Source organism: Pholis gunnellus (assembly GCF_910591455.1).
Source record: "Pholis gunnellus genome assembly, chromosome: 5".
In the NCBI taxonomy this organism is placed as follows: Eukaryota; Metazoa; Chordata; class Actinopteri; order Perciformes; family Pholidae; genus Pholis; species Pholis gunnellus.
In genome coordinates, this window is record NC_136531.1 from 6,861,939 (window position 1) to 6,879,671 (window position 17,733).

General features: G+C 40.8%; 4 protein-coding genes across 4 annotated transcripts in view; all 4 read right to left on the reverse strand.

Annotated features, from left to right (window-relative positions):
• Positions 1-1,109: 1,109 nt before the first annotated feature.
• pdia2 (protein disulfide isomerase family A, member 2) lies at positions 1,110-5,590 on the reverse strand. The gene is made up of 11 exons (XM_079158967.1): positions 5,276-5,590; positions 4,481-4,687; positions 4,158-4,291; positions 3,922-4,059; positions 2,940-3,056; positions 2,601-2,726; positions 2,235-2,429; positions 2,032-2,152; positions 1,756-1,934; positions 1,501-1,635; positions 1,110-1,408 (listed from the first exon to the last, which is right to left on the reverse strand). Exons 1-11 carry the CDS (start codon positions 5,562-5,564, stop codon positions 1,343-1,345), a joined length of 1,707 nt encoding a protein of 568 aa, XP_079015093.1. The 5' UTR covers positions 5,565-5,590; the 3' UTR covers positions 1,110-1,342.
• A 1,506-nt stretch (positions 5,591-7,096) lies between these two features.
• Positions 7,097-8,256, reverse strand: percc1 (proline and glutamate rich with coiled coil 1; the record flags this gene model as incomplete). Its single annotated transcript, XM_079159747.1, has 2 exons — positions 8,061-8,256; positions 7,097-7,976 (listed from the first exon to the last, which is right to left on the reverse strand). Exon 2 carries the CDS (start codon positions 7,946-7,948, stop codon positions 7,097-7,099), a length of 852 nt encoding a protein of 283 aa, XP_079015873.1. The 5' UTR covers positions 7,949-7,976; positions 8,061-8,256.
• Positions 8,257-10,851: 2,595 nt separating this feature from the next.
• On the reverse strand, positions 10,852-14,146 carry LOC306696590 (toll-like receptor 2). Its single transcript, XM_079160244.1, has 2 exons — positions 14,128-14,146; positions 10,852-13,306 (listed from the first exon to the last, which is right to left on the reverse strand). Exon 2 carries the CDS (start codon positions 13,295-13,297, stop codon positions 10,943-10,945), a length of 2,355 nt encoding a protein of 784 aa, XP_079016370.1. The 5' UTR covers positions 13,298-13,306; positions 14,128-14,146; the 3' UTR covers positions 10,852-10,942.
• A 1,517-nt stretch (positions 14,147-15,663) lies between these two features.
• The window catches only part of tmem131l (transmembrane 131 like), a 30,489-nt gene continuing 28,419 nt past the window's right edge, over positions 15,664-17,733 (reverse strand). Inside the window, exon 34 of the mRNA XM_079160428.1 lies at positions 15,664-16,219. Within this exon, the coding sequence (XP_079016554.1) occupies positions 15,911-16,219 (309 nt within the window). The 3' untranslated portion in view covers positions 15,664-15,910. The remainder of the gene's footprint in view (positions 16,220-17,733) is intronic.

A 17,733-nucleotide genomic window follows, 5' to 3' on the forward strand; every position in this document is an offset into this window, starting at 1 on the left:
GAAAATAAAGAAGTAACTTAATAGCTCTGTAGAAAACTTACCTGTGAGTCTTAGCATTTATATCTGCTACATAGGAATCACCAAATATTCACAGTATCTTGGTTCAAAAAAGGTATAATGGGAGTTATTGAACCTATTCTTTATGAATTGCTGTGCTCAAGACTTTTTTACTGGTGAAAGTTTAAAAAAGGGATTCAAACTTCCAGCTCTTTACTTTAACCCTCCTTATTTAGTACGATGTGGTTATAAGCTATGGAAGCCCCAAAGTCTTCAAAATGAAATATATAAACAGATAAATATAAAGATTTTTAAAACTCAACTCATTATTGTAAATTGCAATTTCATCATTCTTATTTTCATAATAAGACTTTTCTAGGAGTTCACTTCATATCAAAGTAAAAAAAGTCTGTTTTTATTTATTTTTATGAAGAGGCTGATGTAACCGCCCTCTCACCTTTCAGGTCACATTTAATCTTTTTCTTCTTTGTCACATCATATAAGACGTGATAGCTAAAACATTTAGATTTAACAAAACTGTCATTCCCTTGTTACCATTAGATCAAATAGCATTGTCATTGTGAGCCTGTTAGCATGCTAATGTTAGCGTTGCGCTAAAGGCCTCACAGAGCTGTGGACTCTTACAGTCTCGTTAGACTGTATCTTGGTACTCACACTAGGTAGTGACATACTTTTTGCTAATTACCATGAATACATATTAAAACTCTGTCATTTCTGTTCGTCTGTTCTTAATCTATGTTCTACAAGATGTTCTCAGAAAATGCAAAAATGCTCCGTTTTGCTGACGTCACTTAGGAATTAGAGACACAACAGTGTTTTTATCTTTCAATCTCCTCTTGAACAAAGTCACTTGAAGTCACAAAGTCACTTGATTTTGAAGATCTTGGTTTCTTTATTTTGTTGCACTTCCATTTGTTTTCATCTCCTTTTTAATCTCATCCTTATCAGCATATTTTCCCCTCTTATTTGTTTTTCCACTGTTTACTTTCATGGCACATGTCGATGCTTCCGATTCATTTATCACAAAACTATCTTGTTTGTTAAACTTACTTATGTTTTTCATCACTGTGAAAAGTCAGAAAGAGTCCCAGTCAAACTTAACAATGTCTTGATTTTTATTTTTATTCATGACATGAAAAATGACATGTAATATTTACATACAGTGACGATTGTGTTGTAGAAAATCATGTGAAGTCAAACCTAAACAGAGTTTAAAAGCCATTCAACATAGTAATGAGTAGCTACATATTGATGTTTTTAACCTAAATTAATTTCATTAAGAAAAATTGGAAGATACTGATTGGTCGAAAAAACCAAAGTGACATCACAGCTCATCCTTAGATGTTGTGTTGGTCGGTACCTCTGCAGACTCTGCAGACTCAGCAGACTCCTGAAACAGAAGAATAAGAAAATACAATGAGAGACCGGTGAGTGGATTATAATACAAAGAGAAATATATAAAGTAGCGGTAAAAATACAGACCTCATCATCACCACCACCTTCCTCGTCAAACTCTTCTTCCTCCTCCTCATTACTTTCAGTCTTAGGCAACACTCCTCCATCCTCCAGGAACTGAGACAAGGTCTCCAGATCCCTTTTTCCAGTGTAGTCGACCACCTAACAGAGAGAAGAAGAAGAAATGATGGAGGGCATGTTGGGAAATAATCAAAAGCTCTTTGAGTCTGTATGCAGCGCTTGTGCTCTGAACATGTGTGTAAGTTTGAACATGTATGCTACCTCTTTGCCATCAGCTGGGAAGTATTTCAGAGTTGGGAATCCCGAAATGGTTAATGACTCCACCTCGTTGGCAGTGGCATCCATCTTGGCTATGATGATGTCATCTCTGTCGGAGAACTTTTCGCCCAGCTGTTCCCAGATGGGAGTCAGATCCTTACAGTGTCCACACCATGGAGCATCTACACACACATTTTAAATTCACAATGAAAGAAAGATGAGTTGATTTTGCTAATTTCCAGTTGAGTTTTTACAGTGCAGACTGACAGATGAACTTACAGAACTCCACAAATACGTTTTTGGTCGGGTCCAGAGCAACGGACTCAAAATTCTTTCCCACCAGGACTTTGACTGGTTCCTTATTCCAGTCCTCTGGGATCTCCTCAGACCGATAGTAGGGCTGCACCACAATGACAGCATTATTAGTTATTGGGTCTAATCCTGCAGCGTGACCGAATATCAAACTCATGCGTGCTTGTTACCTTGGCACTGCCGCCAGCAACATCCTGGCACAACTGTCTCAGTGAATCTATGGAGAGATCGCCGGTAGCGATGGTGAACTTCTGCCCTGTTTCCATGTTGATGAGGCGCGCGGTGGGGGCATCTTTTTCGGACACGCCGAAGTAATTGAGCACAGAAGACATAGCTGCTACTATGTCAATCACAACGAACAGCATCTATATGACACACGCACACACACATAAACATAAAGAGGAGACAAAAAAAGCAATGACAAAAAGGTTAAATTGAGATTTATGTCAATGACTTTCTTTCAAAGACACACTGTCCTAGCCCCACACATACTCTCTCTCACACACACACACACACACACACACACGCACTGTTACCTTGCCCTTGAACTCTTTGGCAATGGTCCTGAATTCGTCCACCAGGGCTGTCTGACTCTCCACAGCAGAGTTGATGAACAGCAGGCTGTGCAGATGGATGCCAGAGTTGAAGATCAGCTCTGCAGTCTGAAAACACACACACACATAATATAAGTTATAATATAACTTCAAACATAATTTCACATTTAATTTAAAATGTCACACACATAAGGCGTACATAAACTAAAATGTGTGTGTGTTTACACATAAACACACACACATAATATAAGTTATAATATAACTTCAAACATAATTTCACATTTAATTTAAAATGTCTAACAATGTGTGTGTGTGTGTTACCTCCTGGCTGAATGGGATGACCAGCTCCAGGCTGTTTTGCTTGATGAAGGTGGTCAGATTTGCGGGGATCAGAACTCCTTCTTCTGACAACGAAAAGTCCGCTCTGCCTTCGTCAAACTAGCAAACACACAAACGTTTGTTTGGCAAACAGTTGCTGATTTTTCTGCTTTTCTCTGTTATATCGTTGAAAATTCAATATCTTTGTGTTTGGATTGATAGTCAACCCAAACCTTCAGCCCCTGGAACATGTATTTGATTCAGTCACAACATTCACATAAAACACTTGGCCAAATATTCACAAAACACAATAAAAGAAAAACACAGAATTAGCCCAACACAAGACTTGAAAGAAATAAAATTAGATAAATCTGTCGTTTCTGCGTTTATTATAGTCGTTTTGTCTCTCTTTGCAGTCAGGTTTGTGTCTCTTTGTAATTGTTTGCTTGACTTTCTATCAGTAAAAATCACTTCAGAGGCTCTGACCCTTGGAATGTTCAGTATCCCCCAACATGTAAGACAAACAATTTGTTGTGCATAAACTGAAGCATGACACAGGATGAAACATAAACAAATAATATAATTCAATAGTAGTTCTGGCTATTTTCTGAAATGTCATTGACTAATTGATAGAAATAATAACTGATGTATTCCTACATAATAATAATACAACATCAATACAGTAGTAGCAGGCCTAATCTTTTTCTTTACCTTTGATTATATGGCTAAATGTAACCCTAAACCTAACTTAAGCCATGTCAAGATTGTAAATCGAACTCCTAAAGTTAGAAAATTTAAAGAAGTCAGAATCAGCAAAATATCCTCATCTTTCCATCCTTGTGAGGACATTTACTCCTCAAATGGAACTCACTGTTTGCACTAGATGGCAGCAAAGCTAACATCGTCTCTTCTTGAATCTTGGTTCAGTCTTTCTATAAAACACTTGACTATGTGCCTCTCAGTTAGTATCACAACATTTTCGTACCTTTTTGAAGAGCACCACTGAGTTGGCTTTAACTTCATACTTCTGGAAAACCTCTGGACTTGTTGCCAGAGCAAACTCTGTGTCACCAAAATTGAAAGCAAGCTCCTTGAACACCTCGACCGCCTCACTTTCCAGGTTCTGATATAGATACAAATCAAAATATAAAATGTGAATGTAAACATAAATATGTGATCATGTGATTTATTAGTAAGGATAAATAAAATAGATAAACGTACATCAAAGAATCCTATAACAGTGATGTTATGGGACTCGATGAACTGAGCTGCAGAGTCTGCTGAGTCGAGCACCGGAGCACCGGAGCCTGCACGACGCTTCATCCACTGGATTATTCCCTCTTTTGTCCTCTTACCTGGAAAACACACACAAATAAATTAAATCACGTCATAGTCATGTACACACACACACAAGCACGTCTCTTCAGGGTACAGTTAATGATGACGTAGGCTCATGTAGTTGTGCATCTGAGAAAGTGGAAAGCAGCTTTACCAGAGTAGTCTACAGTTACATTGTCTGTGTGTGTGTGTCTGTGTGTGTTTACCAGTGTATTCGATGGGCTTCTTGCGGTCTCCGTTTATGAACATTTTCAGAACAGGGTAGCCTTGGATGTCAAACTCCAGGTTCAGCTCAGGCTCCTCTGTGGCCTCCACTTTGGCCAAACGCATCGCCGATCCCTCCTCCTTCAACAGCCCAGCAACCTCAGCGTAAATAGGCTCCAGCTTTTTACAGTGGCCACACCAGGGAGCATCTACACACACACAAATACACACAAATATGTAGTTGATCTGTTTATACAGCATGGAATAAATACTGAAAATCAATAATCAAAGCAGTAGACATGCAGCTACTCTGTTCTGTTCAGTTTTCTTCTTGGTGCTATCGCATGCAAAGATACACATGTAAATAAGCTGCTGATAGCAACAGTGGCAGTTTGGCTCAGCCTTTATCCACTTTGCTCTTTTCCTTGTCCAGTCCTCTCCACTGGCAGTGCTGAGCTCATCTGTGGGAGAGTTGAAGCAAGTGAGCATCTGGACAGGAGAGGCCACGTGTTTGCACGTTCTTGAGATAACGCCTCAGTGCTCATGAGGGCCAGAACAGAGAAAATGACATTTATACTGTGATAAATACTCTATACTCAAGCGCTTAGCTATTCCTGAAGCTTTCAGTTGTAACTCATGCCCTTCTTCAGCTTCATTTGTGTTCCCAAGGATAAACCTCCATGTGTACTTTAATCAAGTTGCCACCTTTTAACACAAAGCTGGTCAATGACGGTCCACTTAAGCCAAGTTTGTACTAAAAAGCATCACAAACGTAATATAAAAGTAACTATACTTACAGAATTCAACCAGTAGATATTGATTCTCGCTGAGAGCTCTGTCAAAGTTGTTGATGTGGAGAACCATCACATTGTCCTCCTCCTCTATCTCTGTTGTTTTCTCTTTTTTTGTTGCCTCTTCGGTTTCCCCCTCCTCCTCCTCCTCCTCTCCTGGAGTCTCTTCTGTCGTCTCCTTCGATGAGTCTTCTTGTGTTTCTTCTTGTTTGGATTCTGTGTCGTTTGCCTGGGAGCAGGAGGCCCACAGCAGCAGGCCCAGCAGAGCTACGATCAAAAGCGTGTGCGTCCTCATGTCTGCGTTTTCTCTACCTGCTCTGGTGCCTCCTCACATGTGTCACTGAAAGTTTGTACCTTTATGTGTCCAAGATGGATGTGTGTCAAAATTTCACTGGCCTTCCCTCTCACCCAATCAGATGGTGCGCCTGCAGGGGACTCATTCCAGTCTGAACCAATCAAATACTGCCCTGTAGATTCAGAATTGGGAAAACTGACTGTGCCCTTACTTTCTGGATTCAAGAACTCTCTCTCTCCTCCCACTTGATCTTTTTCTTGATTATTTTCTTTATTGCATCTTTAGCTTTCAGACCCCGACACCCGCCAGATGTTAGCATATACAGGTGTATACTTCTTTAATTTTTCACTCCTCTCTCTGGGTCTTATCAGACCCGCATTTAACTAAACACATTGAGAGCACATTTCTATCTCTCCCTATTTTACATGTCTCTCTTATCTCACTATTTCTGTTTAAAAAAATCCAAACACTTTCGCCTCTCTCTTCTCTTTACCGTTTAACAGAAAAGACAGGACTCGAAAAAAAATCCAGACTTGAGGGCTATTAGGGAATGAACAGTGAAATTGTAAGCAGATTCATGCTACATGTTGCTCCAGGGACGGTTGTATTTTTAATCCCATTTAAAGGGTCTGTTAACCCAATTTAGTGGTGTCTGGTTGTGCAGATTGTTTGGGTTTTGCTGAATGTGCTTAAGCTTTGAGATATCTGGCTCAACTGCCCACACTTCAAAACAACGGAGGTCAAATTAATTATATTTGTGCTGCTCAATACAAAATGACTGTAAGAAATACTTGAAACAAGTTGATTTCAATCAAAAACTTGGAGAAAACAGATTTTTCTTTTTCTACATATTCTAAAATTATAAATTTAAAGGAGTACTGGTGCACTAGTGGCCTACAGGGGGGGTCAAGGTCCTGACCATAGACCGTCCCCGGCTTGACAGTGAGAAAGGACCTACTGTTGATTCTCTAATTTAAGGCATAAAATGCCCCTGAAATGGTTTTAAAAAGAGCAATTAAGTATTGCACTGTGAGAGTTGGGGGAGTTATGAGATCTAAAGAGTAACCGGAGGCTGTAAAGGGTTTCACTGCCCTCTCTGGTTGAGCCTGTTTCACCTCTGACCACACCCAGCTTTACTGGTTCTTCACAGAAACCTGTAACCACACACAACTGTGACGACAGGATGTCCTGAAGTCCACCTGTACGTCACAGCAGCAAGGTGGGAAGTTAAAGCACTGAGGTCAGCAAGAGCTAAAAAGAATAAGGCAATTTTCAATTCCTGAAACAATTAGATTTTGCTTCAACAGCGCTGTCTGTATGACTAAAAACAACTAAGGTAATAAAGAAAACCTGTATTTTGTAATTTTGGGAAACTGATCCTTTAGATAAACGATAAGCTGCAGTGACAAGCTGCCAGAAGAAAAGTGAGCACAACACGTATTGATTTGTTTCTGTTTTTTTAAAACTTTTTTTATTAAACTTTTTACAAGTATCTATCAAAGGTGAAAAGGATGTGAATAAAGCTGTTGTGTTTAATGCTGCATGTGTGTGTTCTCCGTCAGTGTGTGTGTGAGCTCTGGGTTTGGATCCCAGTATGCCAGCAAGTCACTGAAGTCCAGCTGAGTGTTTTCGAGTGCGTGTGTGCTGTGATGCGGGATCGGGTTGCAGTGTGTGTGTGTGTTAGAAGAGTCTGTGTGTGTGCTGTCCTGTGCAGGTGTGTCGCCGTGTGTGTGTGCGACGTCAGGTGTGTTGCTGAAACTGACCGGAGAGCAGCAGGGGATCGGCTCAGTCCAGAAACTGAGCGGGAGAAGCCGCTTGATCATCGGTCGGCTGTGGCCCTGACTCTGGCCCCTTTGGTTGAACAGTTCAGCTAAGGGCCCCAAACTGCTGTTGCCCTTCGCAACTCCAACTCCTTGGTCGTCAGCACAAGTCACCATGCTGTTTTCTTGCTGCTCTGGGCTTCCCGCTCTTGCAATTTTCAGCAGGTCATCATAGTAACGCAGACGCCCGCTGGTCGTGGCGGAGACCGAGTCGCTGTAGATGTCACAAGCTTCTTGATCACCAGAGCAGCGGCCGAAATACCGCTGGACGTCACGGCTGATGAGATCCGCAAACCTCAGCAACTGCTTGGTCACATCCAAAGCGTAGTTGGCAGGGTTTAGGAAAACCTCCAAGCATTCCTCCTCTTCTTCCTGAGCTTCAGATTCTTCATCCTCCTCCTCCTCATCTACCTCTCTTTCTTCCTCATCTTCCCTCATCTCCGGTTTCTCCTCCAGCATCTCCACATCTTCGTCTTCCTTGCATGGAGAGTGCTGAAACATCAGGGGGAAGTAGGCGGGAGTCGGGGCCTGAATGAGGAAGTTTCTTATGACGCCTGCTGCCATTGTTGGCTTCTCAACACTGAAGAGTCAACTACAGAAGAAACAAAGTAATAATAGTTTGTTGTTGACAGGATAATGACTTAAAATTGGTTAAAAAAAGTTAAAGTTGTATTACCGTAGCTGCCAGGTTCAGGTGAATCTGTGTTGAAGTCAGAGGAAAGGTCTGTCCTGGGTCATTGATGGATCCACTTTTCTGTATGTGTGTTTGCATATGTAATACTGGACCGTCAGGCTCGCCACTGTATATATACCTCAGCACACGGCTGCAGACGTGTGTGTGTCTCGTAGGATGAGGTAGCTTCCAGAACAAATATTTGCATGCCGGATTGGCCAAACACACTTTGTTTACTTTATCACTGGGCAACCGGGGAGGGGGTCCAAGGCTAATGGATCCTCTGCTAGGAGATGATGGAGAGTCGTTATACACACACACACACACACACACACACACACACACACACACACACACACACACACACACACACACACACACACACACACACACACACACACACACACACACACACACACACACACACACACACAAAGATCATTGCTTTTTTCCTTCCCTGTTATCAGGCTAGTTAAAGGATAAAAGAGCGTGAAATCAAATCATATGCTGTTTTGACTTCTAAAGGGGAACACTCTGAACCCACATCAGCAGACTGAGATACAGTACAACCTGGTCGCACGTGGCTCTCCTCAAAACACGACGCACTATAATGTTCTTTTAAGTGGGAAGCATAAAGACACAACATCAAACAAGAGTCAACCACGTCAACCTTCCAAACTGACAATCCTCGTCTTCAAAAAGAGGATTGTGTCCTCAGACACACCCGTGGCTATTGACTGACTTGGAAAAACTTGGAAAGGCTGTTGGAAGACAGACTCAGGGTGGATGAGGTGAACAAAGTGCCCTCGAGCCACAAACTGCTCCGGATGAGCAGGTTCAAACTTTGCATGGCAGGGTGGGTTGCATCATTTTACTTAAACCCATTTAGCAATAGTGAAGGGCAGAAAAAAAGTTATTTTTAGAATTTTTGTTTTTGGCGCTCCAGTGAGTTGTTACAGAAGCAAGACGGTGTGTCGACACAAAATAACCTGTGTTTTTCATAATAAGGGAACATGTCACTCATCGCAACAGTGTGGCATTGCTGTGTTTTTAGTTTTAGTGTTTGCGCAATAATAGAGATCTATGGCACAGAGGAATACGTTCTATCAGACTTACACACACACACACACAATACGTAATAATAATACTTTTTTTTTTGCTGAGAATTTGAAAAATAAAGAATGTCACCTTTATCATTTCAGAGTCGTACAATATGATAACAGGATTTCCCAAAAACAAGACACGGTTTTGCCTTAAAGTTATAGCGTGAAAGTTATAGAAAGACAAATAAAATCTTGACATTTCAGGACAGCTTTATAATATTTCCAAACAAAAAGAAAGAAAGAAAAGAAAGAATTTCGTAGAGAACTTTCCTGTCAAGGACTATTCATTTATTACCAGCTAGCTGGGAAGGTGTTAACATTTTCAATTTATTCAATTTTTTGTATATGTTTTGGGTGTATATTACAAGAAAAAATATAGACAGTCAACTTTCCAATAATTGATAAATATGACCTTTTATTTTAACAGGTAGAATTAAGTATAGTGGATTCAGATTCAAACTTGAATTTGTGCTGCCAAATATTTGTAAGTACCATGTTGCTTTTGGGAGATAAAGTCATGCTGGTTGACTTTACTGTATATAACACAGAATCAATTAAAGTTACTGTATGTACAACACGTAAGTGTATAAATGTACTTTTATACATGAAAGCAATGATTTAATGATTTTAAGTCTCGCCGATTAAGTCCTGCACTATATCAGATTTCACCAACCTTCACAGACATCTGTAACTCTGTAAATATGTGCATGTGCTTCTGTTTATATGTGCATGTTGAGCATTAATGTGTGTTTGTGTTTGTGTGTGTGTTATCAGGACACCCTGACTCCCTTGGCCTGCCTGTCATCAGTATCCAGGCTTCTGTGTTGATTTTAGGACTAAAGATCAATAGCGGCAATATGTCAGCTCTCAAGAGCCTGACAATGAATTACACACGCTTTTAGGCACACAAGCACATGAACACACACGTGAACACACACACACACACACACACACACACACACACACACACACACAATGAAATTCATCATATAAATACGAGAAAAATCATTCCAGCTACAATAGTTAACCAAAATTTTGAAATTTTTGAATATAGTTCACGATGAGTAATGTATACTTACAGAATAAATTCAGTTTGTGACATTATAATTTAATATATTAAACTAACTTTTCATGTCGACCCTTTTTGCTGTCACACAAATTGTATACGTCATCAAAACGTTCATACGTAAATACATAATTTCACACTATAGGTACTTTGTTCAAGGGCTTACTGATGTGAACTCACTTTCTGCTTTGTAATTTTAGATAAAACGTATAAATGAACTGTCCCTAGTTACAGCATCGTAAGGCTTGTGCAGCTGTAGAGCATCCCAGTGAATCAGAGGGATAGGCAAGATGTAGCTTATCCCTCTGATGTTAAACAGGATAAATATGACTTGAACTTTGTACACCCAACTTACACCCCAAACAAACTCCCTCCGTCACGGTTAGCATAAATGTAGCGCTTCAAAGGGAATCGCGAGGAGTTCCTCACAAAACCTAATTGACAACACGACAAATTAAAAGTACAGAAATGTCCTTTTTAGGAGGCAGGGTTGCCGGAGAAGTACGCATTGGGAAAACCAGGACGGGATAATGAGTTTAAAGAATAAATTGATGCAACAGATATTGAGCAGGCCCAATTTATGACCAAAGACATTTTATTGACATTCATCCAACTGAAAGTGACATTTGAAGGTTCTTAAAAGTTACAGATTAAAAAAAGAAAAAAAGCTGCAAAGTAAAACTCTGAAATTAAAAGTCCACATTGTCAAACCGTAATCAGTTCCCATTTTCAGGTCTTTTAATAGCCGTTTTCAAGCTGTGCCAGAACCTGGGGATCTGGTCGTCATCATCAGGCCACTCCAGGTACGTCCGAGAGTTCATGACTCTCCGCAGCTTGCAGAACTTTTTGGGGATGGTCTCTTTGTCAATGGGCTCCAAAAGAATCAGCACAACTGTGTCGTCGTTTTGGTCAAACACTCTAAAATGGGTGAAATCCAGCTCATACTTGCACCATTCACTGCTGACAAAATGCGGAGAAAGGACAAACAGAGTTCTGTGACTCTTCTCTATGGCGTCCATGATGTTGTCCAAGATCCAGGCTCCGGGAACAAAGTCTCTCTTGTGGAGGCAGAGCCGGAGAGGAGGCTCAGTCTGCTCCAGCTCCGGGACCAGATGTGCATACACCCAACCAGAGTCCATTTCACTGTAGGACACAAAGGCGTCATACTCGAGCGCTCCCTTTTTTAACTTTGGCTTCCTCTTGGCCCTCAGCCAGTAGCAGGTCATCTTCAAATACCACACAACGCTGAATTTGTGACACAAACCAGCGACGAGCAGTAACACCACCAGGATGCCTGAGCAGAGTAAAGAAAACGCTAAAGCTGTGTGGCACTCAAACACCGACAACCTCGCTTCTGCCACACTCTTTCCTCTCAAAGCGTCAGGGGAGTCACAGACGTAAGACTTGGAATCATCTACAAATGTGACTCGAGGACTCGTCAAGTGACTCGTCGTGAACGCTACAAAGTCACATGAACAGACGTACTTGTTAGCACCAGCCTCCAGACTCTTCAGATTATTATAACGATTCAGATTTTTGCTGCTGAGCGTCTGTAAGCCGTTGTTTTGAATGGAGAGAAAAGTGAGACGAGGGTATAAAACCCCGTCTGGCAACCTAACGATCATGTTGCCAGAGATGTATAACTCTGTGAGAAAAGGTAGTTTGATGTTGAACACGGTCAAGTCATTGTCTGATAGATCGAGGATTCTTAAACTCACCGGCAAACAAGTGGTTACTTTTGTTAAATGTGTTGATGAAAGGTTTAGGAACTGGAGACTTGGCGGCCAGTAACAAGTCTCAGGCATACGATGAAACGCATTTCCACTCATGTCGATGTTTTTAAGCTTATTTAGTTTGGTGAAGAGCCGGCTGTTGATCGACTGAAGGTGATTCCTGCTGACATTGATGGTTTGCAGAGTCCAAAGACCACCATCACCATCGCACATCATTTCGCTGAAGAGCAGATCACTAAGCAAGTTGTCACTGACGTCCATATACTCAAGCTTTGAGAAATCAGCAGAGTACTGACAAGGCCAGAGGAAAAACGTGCAGTTTAGCAGAGACACTCTTCGCATCATGCCCACCAGAGGTCGCAAGAAAAGGAGGGCTGGGAAGTTGTAATACTGAGGGACAACAACATTTTTGAAGACAACAGTCTCCAAACAGTTCATGTATTGGGGATATACAATCCTAGCCGAAAGACTTATGAGGAGTGTAGTATCTACAAGTGCCAACTTAGTCAAATTAGAGTCCGACATAATATGCAGAAATGCCATGATAGCCGGAGCGGTCATCGTAACATATTTGAAAATAACACTTGTAGTTCCGTTGGCCATTTTCAATGGGCGGATTTGATGCTCTGTGGAGAACAATGTGTCAGTGAGTGTCAGGGTTGTGTTTTGGTGTACGACATCAGACAGTATAGCTTCTACGAGCATTGGATTTCTCCAAAACGGACCATTAAGACCAAGTGTAACAAATTTGAGTGGCCCAATTTGTCTTAAACTTCCTTCTGCGTAATACTGCAGATTCTTTCCATCAAAAACAACCTCTTCAAGAACACTGAGGCCAGAGAAGTCAGACTGATAGACAGATTGAAGGTCAGGGCCTCCAATATGTAAGGTCTTTAATCTCTTCAGTGGCTGGAAAACGTTGCCTTGACCCAACATTTTATATTTGTTCCCCAAAAGATTCAAGTGATGAAGAGATAAAAGGTTTTCAAACCATCCAGCAGACAAGTTTGCCAGTCTGTTAAAGGACAAGTCCAACTTCTCCAAATTAGTCAGCGGGAAAAATGCTTCGTCGTGGATCGTTTGGATTTTGTTGTTATTCACGATCAAAGACTGCAGACGGGAAAATGCAACAAAGTCATTTTTCATTATCTTCCACAGTTCGTTGAAGGAGAGATCGAGTTCAGTGATGAGCTTTGAAGGAGCCTCAGGGACTGTCTCCAGGTTTTGTCCCGAGCAGTTACAGGATGTTTGCTCACAGCTGTGACACTGTGCTCTGGAGAGTGAGAAGCTTTGATGCATTAGCAGCAGGATGAACGAGAGAAATGTCGGGATTCTCATCTTGAGTTCCTATAAAACACAAAAGAAAAGAAAATCAACCATCAGGTCTTTCCTTGCATACTGTTGTCCAACACAATCTTAGAATACAAACTACAATTGTTGACTGTGGCTAGAAGTGACAAACTGTACACATGGTCATATTTATCAAACGGCCCCTCCATCATCTGAGATACATATTAAATAAAACACATCTAATAAATGACTTCCTTCCAAAAGGCCTTTTTGGAAAATAAAAACAGAGAAAAGCCATATTTTTTGGGGGAAAAACAATGTTATTCACTAAACTATAGGTGTTTTTCACAGCAGACATTTTCACCTGTCATAGTAGGAAAAACACAGGCGCTACCAATACCATTAATGATGGCTCTGTGTCCCAGTGAGGCTCGACAGTGTGACAGTGAGCCGACATGCACAATACCAGGACCCTAAATAGAATCCAGCAATCATTATTTATATTATGCACACCTGTGCTTTTCTTACTGTGACATTTCAAAATGTCGTTCAGGAAAAAGACCAATTATTGACTGAAGTTGTTAGATGCTTTTTCAGTGTTTAAGGGATACCGACATGTTTGGTCAATTATATCGACAGAATTTAAATTGAATTTGTGTTTTTCAATGAAAAGGTTTTCATCCATTATATAGTACTTGTTGCTCAAATAAAAGACCCAAGCAGGTTCTTTGAATGCATTATCTTAACTCAAATTAAATAAATCAGTTTGTCAATTTTTAAAAGCCATTACAGTTTATCACCTATTCCAGAAGTCTATTATTACTCCAGCAGCACACTCCATAAAACATGATATAAGATTGAAAATAAAGAGAAAATACCTTGAGTCTCGGCGTGTCGCAGCTGAAATCACTTCTCCCTCTTCACCACGGCATGACAGAAAGATGCATTCACTGTTGTTCTTTCACTTCTCTAGTTTGCTAAATACTTCCCACATCTCAAAATACATTCTGCGACCATCATAAATATAGCAACGGTAATTATGGGAACTCCCATCTTTTATATGAACTTAATATTTGTCAAAACTCTTGGCGAGAATAATGACAACAATGTAAACGCTATTGTATTGAGGCTGAGAGAGAAATAGTACCAGCCTCACTAGAAGCATCAAGTTAGGCTCTTAGCTGTGTGTAGTTGTGAATATGAATTTGTCCATTTGTCTGTTTTAGGACTTGTGACCTGTCCAGAAGGTACCACACCCCTCGTCCAATGACAGCTGGGAAAAGCTGCAGCACCCCTTTGACTCTGCACAGGGACAATAATTATAAAGCATCGACTGGTGGATATAAACAGTATTTAGAAACTATGGATGAAACTCGCTCTCCGATCGGATTGGGCATTTTAACAAGCAAACATCATTTTTTTGCCAACAGGGCCTACGAGTGGTGATGTCTGTTAGTCCAGAACGAGACAAAGTATCTGAACCACTTTCCTTGACCAACACTTGTTTGCAAAATGTATCTGGGCAACAAACAGCCAGTTTGCTATGAAATTTGCTGTTGATATTCCCCTGAGGATAAATTATAGGACTAATATAAATTAAATTTAAGGGGAACTCCACAATCATCCATTTCACACGTCAATATTATTTGTGATGTAATGAATGTAAGACACGGCCTTTCACCAGGCAGAGCGAGACGGTTCTGAGCAACATTATTGGAAATCTTGCTTCGAGTCTGTGCTTTTTGGTTTAGATTTTCTTATTTCCTATTTAGTTTTATTAATATTTACATACATACACACAACCAGTGGTGGACTATAATTACCACCTTGCTGTTGTACCAGTCAAGTTGCAGCTGCACGACGGTCCAAAATGTTGTCACTTTGTGTGAAATTGTCATTATGAGCATATGAATTATTGAGTTATGGCAAAAAAAAAAAAACGTGTTTTGTGACTTCACATTGACCTTTGACCACCAACATCTGATCGGTTCATCATTCAGTCCAAGCGGATGGTTGTGCCAAATTTAAAGACACTCGTTCAAGGCGTTCCTGAGAATGAGACGGACGGATAAAACAACCGGAAGACATAATGCCTCGATCCCCGCCGAGTGATACGCAGGGCGCTGGCTGCACGCGGTGGGGCACCAGCGAGCAGAGCGTTTTCTATCATGTAGGGCAGCCTACATGGCACCAAGTCACGTTTTCTCCACTGGAAGGACAAGCGTGCAAGCTGTAAGCCTGTTTTCTATGGAAAAATAAAGCAGAGGATGAAACTAAAATGATGACACATTCATGGACTTGTGGGCTCTGACAAGTGATTGAAATTATCAAAGCGGTTTGCTAAGAAAGAAAAAGAGAGACGTCGGTAGACAGATAAAGTTAACATTAACGTAATTAAAGAAAACCTGTTGAAGTACAAAACCTTTTTTTTTTTTATTTTCTATGATCAAAACTGCAAAACATCTAGAAAAATATACAACAAATGCTTAACCTTTCACAACATTTAACATTTGAAAAAGGGAACATAAAAGAGAAGGAATATTCACATTTTCCCCATTAATGATAAAAGAACATTCATTTTTATTTCCTTTCTTTTACATATCAACGTTTTTATATGTTTGCAAATATCGTTATGGCCTGCCGCGTTGTTATTTTTAAATTTTAAACGTCTCCACCGTAGCCAGAGTCGTTGGAGAGTTGCGAGTTGGAGCTGCGGTTGGAGGAAGAGTTCCATATGTCCAGGTTCATGTGGGGGCCGAAGGGGTTGAAGCTGGAGTACTGGATCGGTGCGCACGTCCCCTCTGGCTCCCGGGTAAAGGGGGAATGAGGCGGGGTGACGGGGGACACGGGGGACATCGGGGCCGATCGCTCGGGTTGGAAGTGGCTCTGGTAGGGCTCGCTCTGAGGCGTCCAGATGGACCCAAACAGACTGGACATGGGGGAGAGGCTGCGGGTACCCGAGAAGTATGGCTGTGGAGGAAGAGAGGGAGAGAGAGAGAGAGAGAGATGATGTTAGCTGTTCAACCACTTGTTTTCCCTGATATGTGGAGCTGCTTTGGGTTCTGTCCAAAGTTGTATCCCAGTATTGGACATCCGTGACATATTGTGACCTTACCTGTCACTGGGCTCCGCTACCGTCGGGCCACTTGGCTGTCTGTTCCCTGCAGTGATGAGCTGGCTGTCGTTGCTCTGCTTTTCATTAGCGTCTCTTCCTTTCAGCTAAATTAAAAATGACCTTCCCGCTCTAGTTTCTGTCGATCCTCAGCAACAAGAAAAAGGGTAATCTCTTGAGGAGTCGCAGTGACCAGTGCTAACAGCAACGTCTCCGGTTTGATTCTGGCTGGAGAGCTTTGGTTTCCTGTCTGTTTCTACACTTTCTAACATGCACGAGCACAGAAAAGTGTCTTTGTTGTAAAGACACTTTAAGTAGATGTTACGTGCTGCTTGTAACATTTGGAATTTAACAAGGTATTCTCTCTTGAGCAGTTATTTTATGAATCTTTGGATAGAGGTACTCGCTGATCTCAGTTTAGTTTCATGTGTGTTTTTAATCACACAGTACTACAACTATTACTTCATGCCATTAGGATTCAGCCTGTAATTTTGAGACCAGTATTTGAGCGTAAAAAATTCAAACATACAATACATTTATTTTTATTTTTTTAAATCTGACATCAGCTACCTTTTATTTAACACAATCCAGCATCCAGCAACTTTGGTTGAACAGATTTTTTCCCGAGGCAGAATATTTTAAAGTTGTCAATAAACTTCTACTGAAGAAAGCAACAGTAAATATAATAGCATAAAGAAATTACGACAGAAATAGCAATTAAAATACAACTAAAATGTATTAGAATAAAATTAAAATAAACAAAAAGGTACATTTTCTGCTTATAGGACAATCGTGTGCTGCAATTTATTTTTGCACATGTGCCAAAGTGCACACTGAACTGATACTGAGCGTGTATTTTTAAACAGCAGTTGCACAAAAAGGAGAAGCAGCAAATCAAAGAGAAGTTTATGGAAACCCACTTTCAGTAAGTAAGACAGTCTATTAAACCGGGCGATTTTGTTCCTCCTTTCTGTTCTGACAAGTAGAGCAGAATGATGAAAGCACAAGAGGAAATTACTTCCTTCTAAGTCAACAGAAACGCCACTTTTGTCTTTAGGGTGTATGTGTGTGTGTGTGTGTGTGTGTGTGTTGCTGTTCAAAATGACACAACAACAGATGAAAACATCCAGTTTTACATTAAATGTGAATCACAGGTGCTCTCAGTGTTCAATAAGGAACTTGACAATCTTTGATTGTAATCACAGGGTTCAGGCAGCAATCTGCTCCCTGATTGGCCCGGTTCATGTTGCACACAGCTTTAAAGTAACACCAGTGTAACTTTTAAAGATTGTTATTTCCCACGGTGTTTCGCCATTTATATCTTGATTTTTGTGTAAACCCCACTGCAGGGATTTATTTCATTACACAACTT